Source organism: Sapajus apella, unplaced genomic scaffold (assembly GCF_009761245.1).
Source record: "Sapajus apella isolate SASKATOON/1434 unplaced genomic scaffold, GSC_monkey_1.0 scaffold227, whole genome shotgun sequence".
Lineage (NCBI taxonomy): Eukaryota > Metazoa > Chordata > Mammalia > Primates > Cebidae > Sapajus > Sapajus apella.
The window spans coordinates 24222-33460 of record NW_022437167.1 but is presented as its reverse complement, the minus strand read 5'-3'; the positions used below and the strand labels follow the sequence as shown (position 1 = coordinate 33460).

Here is a 9239-nt window from a genome sequence, read left to right as displayed (position 1 = left end):
ACATTCTCTGATCTAAAATCTGCCATTTGTCATTCCCCCCTCATATCCTTTCTAATCTTATTTGTTCCTCCCTAGAAGAGAAAGCTGTTTTTCTGCCTACATTTTTGCAAGCCATAAAGATCTTATAGTTGGTACTTCCTCATGTTGCAAACATTTTAGGAATTCATTTTTTATACATAAATCTAACGTTTTACCCGGGCACGGTGGCTGACTCCTGTAATCCCAGCACTGGGGAGGCAGAGCTGGGCGGATCACAAGGTCAGGAGTTGAAGACCAGCCTGACCAATATGGTGAAATCCTGTCTCTGGTAAAAAATACAACAAAAATTAGTGGGGCTAGTGAGCCATGCCTGTAGTCCCAGCTACAGTCGTGCTGAGGCAGGAGAATCGCTGGAACCGGGAAGTGAGGTTGCAGTGAGCCCAAAACATTCCAGGGAGTTCTCTGGAAAAAGGAAAAGAGGCACAGATATATTTTTTATAATACAGTGTGAGGGGATTACTCTTTGCTTCGCATGGGAAATATTTACAAACAAAACATTTTTCAATAGTGTTATGCCATCCTTTTTACAAAATGATTAATTGAGGAACGCTTGAGGCCCTGCTTGGGACACGTGAAAAATGCCAGGGAAAATCAGTCCCCTGTGGGGTGCGAAAATAATTAAATGGCAGTAAATTAGACTGAGGAGGCTCTAGGTCCCAGATTCCTACTTCTTTTTTTTTTATTTTTATTTTTTGAGACGGAGTTTCGCTCTTGTTACCCAGGCTGGAGTGCAATGGCGTGATCTCGGCTCACCGCAACCTCCGCCTCCTGGGTTCAGGCAATTCTCCCGCCTCAGCCTCCTGAGTAGCTGGGATTACAGGCACATGCCACCATGCCCAGCTAATTTTTTGTATTTTTAGTAGAGACGGGGTTTCACCATGTTGACGAGGATGGTCTCGATCTCTTGACCTCGTGATCCACCCACCTCAGCCTCCCAAAGTGCTGGGATTACAGGCGTGAGCCACCGCACCCGGCTCCTACTTCTTAAAAAAAAAAAAAAAAAATTGTAAACTCAAGTGCGTCTTTTGGTAAATTACATTAGAGGAAACAAAATTCAGGCTTAAACAACTATAAACTGCCAAAAAAATACTGGTCTTTCCAGTTATAGAATGCTCTATGAAATTCCTTATTTATACTCCACTGCTAGCATTCTCACATTTAAAACAAGAAATCAATTTCCTAAAAATTCTTTTTCTTTTTTTTTAAATACGGGGTTTCACCATGTTGGTCCGGCTGGTCTTGAACTCCTGACCTCAGGTGCTCTGCCTGCCTTGGCCTCCAAAGTGCTTGGATTACAGGCGTGAGCCACCATGCCCAGCCTGCTTTTTCTTCTCTTAAAACCAAAAGTCTAACACAAGCACCACGCCTGGAGTTTCCAGTACATCAACACCAGCCTGGGGATCATGTCCTCATCAGAAGCTGGAGAGAGAAAAAACTCAAACCAGCCTGAAAGGGACCCTACCAAGTTCTCCTAACTCCTGAAACCACAGTCTGAACAACAAAAAAAGGATGGACCCATCACACCTGAGTCAAAAAAGTGCCACTCTCTCCGGATCATGGGCCCCAGTTTTAGGGGAGAACCCTACGAAACTAAAGCTGAGAAAAGTTTAGCTCTCAACTGTTTTTTTTTTTTTTTTTCCTCTGAGACAGAGTTTCACTCTTGTTACCCAGGCTGGAGTGCAATGGCGCTATCTCAGCTCACCGCAACCTCCGCCTCCTGGGTTCAGGCAATTCTCCTGCCTCAGCCTCCCGAGTAGCTGAGATTACAGGCACGCGCCACCATGCCCAGCTAATGTTTTGTATTTTTAGTAGAGACGGGGTTTCACCATGTTGACCAGGATGGTCTCGATCTCTTGAGCTTGTGATCCACCCGCCTCGGCCTCCCAAAGTGCTGGGATTACAGGCGTGAGCCACCACGCCCGGCCCTCAACTCTTCTATTACTCCTTCTTTTCCCCTTCGATTGCTAATCTTCTGGTTATTAATGTAACTAGGTTGGGCTCACCTTAAACCATTACCTTTAATGCTTGCCTTGTTATGCCTTGTGAAATTCTCCAAAGTGAGAAACAGCTCTCAGCCTCAGAGAAATACCTCTGTACCTTTCAGACAGGAGACTTCCCCTATCTTGACTCCTGTTTTTTTGACAAATGTGAAAAAAGCCTGTCACAGCTGGAGTGATGTTTTATGAACAACTGAATATCAGGGATGGACCTCATCAACAGGTGGTTGTATGTCCTTAAAGCCATACATTCACTTTGCTAAAGAAAACACCCCTTTCAATTGCCAGTTTAACTAGTGTAATCCAGTAGAAATTTCTTTTTTTTCTTTTTGAGACAGAGTTTCGCTCTTGTTACCCAGGCTGGAGTGCAATGGCATGATCTCAGCTCACCGCAACCTCCGCCTCCTGGGTTCAGGCAGTTCTCCTGCCTCAGCCTCCTGAGTAGCTGGGATTACAGGCACGCGCCACCATTCCCAGCTAAGTTTTTGTATTTTTGGTAGAGACGGGGTTTCACCATGTTGACCAGGATGGTCTCGATCCCTTGACCTTGTGATCCACCCGCCTTGGCCTCCCAAAGTGCTGGGATTACAGGCTTGAGCCACCGCGCCCGGCCTCTTTTCCTTTTTTTTAAATTTTTTTATTATTTTTATTTTTTTAGAGATGGGGTTTCACCATATGGACCAAGCTGGTCTCAAACTCCTGACCTCAAGTAATCCACCCGCCTCGGCCTCTCAAAGTGCTGGGATTACAGCCATGAGCCACTGTGCCGGCCTAAGTAGCTCCTTTCCAAGACCCCACAGCCTGGGGTAATAAATCCTGCTGAGCTCTCTCTCTCTTTGCTATTCCCTAAAGTCCAACATCCTGTGGGTCAGCCTCTGAGAGCCATATAGCCTCCATCTCCTAGTGTCTATTTTACCTGTGTCTCTCATGACAAGTGGACATGGCATTTCTTTTTTTTTTTCCGAGCTAGCTGAGATTTTATTATTTTGGACCAAAAAAAAAAAAAAAAGCCAATTGAATTGTTTTGCAGCTGGAGGCATGGGCAAGGGGGGTTCCCCAGGCAGTAAACTCCCCACAGGTGAGCTGAGGGCTAGGGCTGAGCGTTGGGTGGGTCTCCCGTTCCCTGTGCTCCTCTGCACAGCAACCTCCCTCCCGGGCTCTGGGGCAGCCTCAGGAGGGGCAGGCTGGGAGGGGCTGTTGCAGCTGTTCACTTGGGCAGGACATCAGAGGACTCGGACACCAGCCTCCCATCGCGGGTCTCAATCTTCTTCACAACCACGGCCTTGGTGGAGCTGGTGCGGCTGAAGGCGGAGCCCGTGCCAGAGCCCAGGCTGTAGCTGAGGCTGGGGCTTGTGAGGCCCCCATAGGCAGAGCTCAGACCACCTGCATAGCTGCTGGTGGTCTTTGTGTGGATACTCATGTTCTGCATCCCAGACTCCAGCCGGCTCTCCTCGCCCTCCAGTAGCTTGCGGTAGGTGGCGATCTCGATGTCCAGGGCCAGTTTGACGTTCATCAGCTCCTGGTAGTCACGCAGCTGCCGTGCCAGGACATGGTATTTCTTAGAGACTTAATGGGATACACTGAGCTTACGCCTTTCCAAGAGCTTACCAGCCTGCCCTTGTTCATCCTGGAGCGTATGGTGGTATTGTGGTGGGCCCTTACTGGACACTCTGCCAAGTAACTGGAATGGCACTTGGCACTCTTGTCCAATTGGCTATCCCTTTCACCCTGGCATTTCATCAACCAGAAAAAGAAAAACCACCACACCGTAACCTACAAGAAGCCCCTTTAAGGGTCTTTTGACTCTCAAGTTTATTGAGATATAATTGGAGTCCCGCAGTGGGTACCTGATAAATTCAAAGCCCAAGATCAAATAGCTGCAGGATTTAAATCAATATTTCCATGGGTAACTATTTGTTTTTTAATTCTTCTTTTTTTTTTTGAGACGGAGTTTCGCTCTTGTTACCCAGGCTGGAGTGCAATGGCGCGACCTCGGCTCACCGCAACCTCCGCCTCCTGGGTTCAGGCAATTCTCCTGCCTCAGCCTCCCGAGTAGCCGGGACTACAGGCATGCGCCACCATGCCCAGCTAATATTTTGTATTTTTAGTAGAGACGGGGTTTCACCGTGTCTACCAGGATGGTCTCGATCTCTTGACCTCGTGATCCACCCGCCTCGGCCTCCCAAAGTGCTGGGATTACAGGCGTGAGCCACCGCGCCCGGCCTCCATGGGTAACTATTAATAAAAATGTAGATTATGGTATTCAGAGACCAGAAAAGAAACAAAATGTAGATTAGATAAATTACATCTATTGTAATCAACAGCAGTTTATTATTTACACCAGAAATGCTGTCAAAGAAATAGCTGAGCAATTAAGGCCTACTAGCCAGATAACTTAGAAAAACAAAATGGCCCTAGACATAATATTAGCTAAAAATGGAGGAGTTTGTGTTATGATTAAAACTCAGTGTAGCATCTTTATCCCAAACAATACTGCCCCCAATCAGAACATAACAAGGACCTTACAAGGATTTACCACTTTCTCGAATGAATTAGCTAAAAATTCTGGAGTCACTAACCCGTTTTTAGAACGGCTAGAGAGATGGCTCAGTAAATAAAAAGAAATATAGCCTCAATTCTTTTTTTTCTTTTTTCTTTCTTTTTTTCTTAAAGACAGGGTTTCACCGTGTTGGTCAGGCTGGTCTTGAGCCCCCGACCTCAGATGATCCGCCCGCCTTGGCCTCCAAAGTGCTTGGATTACAGGCGTGAGCCACCACACCCGGCCAGCCTCAATTCTTATTTCTCTTACAGCTATAATAGGTTTACTCATTCTTGTTGCATGTTCTGTCATACCGTGCATCCATGGACTAGTACGAAGACTTATATAAACAACACTTATTAAAAGCTCCCAGGCCAGGCTCGGTGGCTCGTGCCTGTAATCCCAGCATTTTGGGAGACCAAGATGGGCGGATCACGAGGTCAGGAGATCGAGACCAGCCTGGCTCACATGGTAAATCCCTGTCTCTACTAAAAATACAATAATTAGCTGGGCATGGTGGTGCACGCCTGTAGTCCCAACTACTTGGGAGGCTGAGGCAGGAGAACCACTTAAACCTGGGAGGCAGAGATTGCAGTGAGCCGAGATAGCTCCATTGCACTCCAGCCTGGCAAAAGAGCAATACTCCAACTCAAAAAATAAAATAAAATAAAATAAAACCTCCCTTAGTTCTACTTCACCTCATTGAGATAAACGTTTCCTTTTAAAAGATCACGCTAGTGCTCGCTTCAGCAGCACATATACTAAAGTTGGAACGATGCAGAGAAGATTAGCAAAACAAAAATTAAATATTTAAAATATATATAAAAGATCACGTGAAACAACAAAGCCGACATGTTAAAAAGCTTTAAAAAAGGAAACTGTAAAATACAATAAAATTCATCTTCGAAGGTTTTAGCCTGTTAAATTCCCTGTTGCTTGTTCTCACAATCAATTTTCTTGTTCTCTATGCCTCCTTGTCCCTAGTTACTGTAACAACCTTCCTTCCTGTCAACTCTAATCAATAACTCACATCTGTTGCCCTTGGTTACTCACTCTGCACCCATTCCATCCTTCAAAACCCCAAGTCCCACCACTGTGACTCATACATCGCCCTTCCCATCCTTACTTGGAATAATATTCAGTTTAGATTGTGTAGTCTGATCCCAGCCCATAGGGGAGTGACACAGATGTAGATTCTTTTTTTTTTTTTTTTTTTTTTTTGTTTGCGTGAGACGGAGTTTCGCTCTTGTTACCCAGGCTGGAGTGCAATGGCGCGATCTCGGCTCACCGCAACCTCCGCCTCCTGGGTTCAGGCAATTCTCCTGCCTCAGCCTCCTGAGTAGCTGGGATTACAGGCACACGCCACCATGCCCAGCTAATTTTTTGTATTTTTTAGTAGAGACAGGGTTTCACCATGTTGACCAGGATGGTCTCGATCTCTTGACCTCGTGATCCACCCGCCTTGGCCTCCCAAAGTGCTGGGATTACAGGCTTGAGCCACCGCGCCCGGCCCAGATGTAGATTCTTTACGTTAAAAATAAAAGCCCTGGGCCAGGCAATCCCAGCACTTTGGAAGGCCAAGGCGGGCAGATTACCTGAAGTCAGGAGTTTGAGACCAGCCTGACCAACATGAAGAAACACCATCTTTACTAAAAATACAAAATTAGCCAGGTATGGTGGCGCATCCCTGTAATGCCAGCTACTCGGAAGGCTGAGGTAGGAGAATCACTTAAATCCAAGAGCCAGAGGTTGCGGTGAGACAAGATCGTGTCACTGCACTCCAGCCTGGGTGACAAGAGTGAGACTCCTGCTCCAACCAACCAACAAACAAACCCTTCCCTCCTTTGTTCAGGGTGCTCTTGCAATCCTGATTAACACAAACAACACCCTTTTTGCAGAAGTAACTTGCCTTTTTTTTTTTTTTTTTCTGTGATGGAGTTTCGCTCTGCCGCCCAGTCTGGAGTGCAGTAGCGAGATCTCAGCTCACTACAACCTCTGTCTTCAGGGTTCACGCTATTCTACTGCCTAATCTCTCAAGTAGCTGGGACTACAGGCATCCACCACCACGCCCTGCTAATTTTTGTAGTTTTAGTAGAGACGGTTTCACCATATTGGCCAGGCTCGTCTGAAACTTATAACCTCGTGATCTGCCCGCCTCTGTCTCCCAAAGTGCTGGGATTATAGGCGTCAGCCACCGAGCCCGGCCCTGTCCACCTTTTAAATAAATTCAAAAACAGAAAGGGTAAAAAAGAGAGAATTTTCCCATGCTCTGGGATGGGCCTGGCTCAGCTCCTGGAGGAAGCCCAGTTTGAAAAGGCTGCAGCTAGGCCGGGCGTGGTGGCTCAAGCCTGTAATCCCAGCACTTTGGGAGGCCGAGGCGGGTGGATCACGAGGTCAAGAGATCGAGATCATCCTGGTCAACATGGTGAAACCCCGTCTCTGCTAAAAAAAAACTACAAAAAAAAATTAGCTGGGCATGGTGGCGCGTGCCTGTAGTCCCAGCTACTCAGGAGGCTGAGGCAGGAGAATTGCTTGAACCCAGGAGGCGGAGGTTGCGGTGAGCCGAGATCGCGCCATTGCACTCCAGCCTGGGTAACAAGAGCGAAACTCCGTCTCCAAAAAAAAAAAAAAAAAGAAAAGGCTGCAGCTGAGGCCGTCACTCTTCACTCAGCCCAGCATCTGATCCCATCTGTCACTCAGAGCCTGAGGGGGTGGGACCTTAAGTATTGTCCAATCACGGACGCTGGGCTGGAAACCGTCCAATCAGGCACGCAGCTGGAGCGAACAGGACCCGCTTTGGGGTTTGGCCCGGCCTTTGTGTCTCGCCGCAGCGGGAGCTCCAGGTTTGTCTTCACTGCTCTGCGTCCTCTGCTACTAGAGGCCCAGGCTTTGTGGCCCTGTGACCTGCAGGTGCACGGAGATCCGCAGCTAAGACGCCGGGACCCACGGAAGCCTAGAAATGGTGAGAGCGCCGGTCCAACATACCGAGAGAGGGGAGGGCCTGGTTGAAGCCGGTGGGAAGTGGCTGTGGCGGGACTCGGGCCTCCCTGCGGTTGGCGGGTAGCCCAAGGTCCAGGAGCCTGAGGAAGGAAGATAAACTTAAGTACAGTTTTATTAAGAAATATTTTAAAGGCCGGGCGCGGTGGCTCACGCCTATAATCCCAGCACTTTGGGAGGCCGAGGCGGGTGGATCACGAGGTCAAGAGATCGAGACCATCCTGGTCAACATGGTGAAACCCCGTCTCTACTAAAACTACAAAAAATTAGCTGGGCGTGGTGGCGCGTGCCTGTAATCTCAGCTACTCAGGAGGCTGAGACAGGAGAATTGCCTGAACCCAGGAGGCGGAGGTTGCAGTGAGCCGAGATCACGCCATTGCACTCCAGCCTGGGTAACAAGAGCGAAACTCCGTCTCAAAAAAAAAAAAAAAAAAAAAAAAAAAAAGAAATATTTTAAGCCAGGTGCTGTGGCTCATGCCTGTAATCCCAGCACTTAGGGAAATTGAGGCAGGCAGATCACCTGAGGTTAGGAGTTTGAGTGCAGCCTGGCCAAGAAGGCGAAACCCTGTGTCTACTAAAAATATAAAAACTAGCCAGGTGTAGTGGCAGGCGACACCTTCCACGACACCTCAACCTTGAAAAGCTGAGGCAGGAGAATTGCTTAAACACGGGAGGTCGAGGTTGCAGTGAGTCGAGATCACGCCACTGCACTCCAACCTGGGCTACAGAGTGAGACTCCATCTCAAAAAAAAAAAAAAGAAAAGGAATATTTTAGTTTGACCACTGAAGACAAGTTCAGCTAAATTTTTTTTTTTTTTAAAGACAGGGTTTCACCATGTTGGTCAGGCTGGCCTTGAACTCCCGACCTCAGGTGATCCACCCGCCTTGGCCTCCAAAGTGCTTGGATTACAGGCGTGAGCCACCACGCCCGGCCTCAGCTAAATTTTTTAATGAGAGAAAGGAGAAAATGTGCAGAGTGTGTCTGGCTGTGTGATAAGAAAAGAGAGCACTAGGCCGGGCGCGGTGGCTCAAGCCTGTAATCCCAGCACTTTGGGAGGCCGAGGCGGGTGGATCACGAGGTCAAGAGATCGAGACCATCCTGGTCAACATGGTGAAACCCCGTCTCTACTAAAAATACAAAAAATTAGCCGGGCATGGTGGCGCGTGCCTGTAATCCCAGCTACTCAGGAGGCTGAGGCAGGAGAATTGCCTGAACCCAGGAGGCGGAGGTTGCGGTGAGCCGAGATCGCGCCATTGCACTCCAGCCTGGGTAACAGGAGCGAAACTCCGTCTTATAGCTACTCACGCGAGATCGGAAGAGCGTGAGTAGAAAAAAAAAAAAAAGAAAAGAAAAGAGAGCACCGTCTAAGACATGGTGGGAAGGGTGTTTCTTTCCATAAACTGTTCCTGGAGCACACAGGATGGAGAATTTTATTAATCACAAACATTTTCCAGGATTATCTATGTGTTTCATCTTTCCCCATCTCATTTCTTTGTTCTATGCATTTCTTCCATTTGGCTTTTTCTGGGCTGCATCTTAAACCGGTAAACATAACTAAAGTGTAGCTTGACTTAAATAAGCTGTCTAATTATATTCATGTTGGAGAGTTCTGTGAGTCCCTAGTTTTTTTTTGTTGTTGTTTGTTTTTTTGTTTTTTTTTTTTTTT

The 9239-nt window shown here is 47.5% G+C and overlaps 1 protein-coding gene across 1 annotated transcript in view; it reads right to left on the bottom strand.

The window, feature by feature from the left end:
• Window positions 1-3001: 3001 nt before the first annotated feature.
• LOC116544671 (keratin, type II cytoskeletal 8-like) overlaps window positions 3002-9239 on the bottom strand; it is a 7207-nt gene continuing 969 nt past the window's right edge. The window contains exons 4-5 of the mRNA XM_032271207.1: window positions 7561-7655; window positions 3002-3602 (exon numbers count right to left, since the gene is read on the bottom strand). Of these exons, the coding sequence (XP_032127098.1) occupies window positions 3244-3602; window positions 7561-7655 (454 nt within the window). The 3' untranslated portion in view covers window positions 3002-3243. The remainder of the gene's footprint in view (window positions 3603-7560; window positions 7656-9239) is intronic.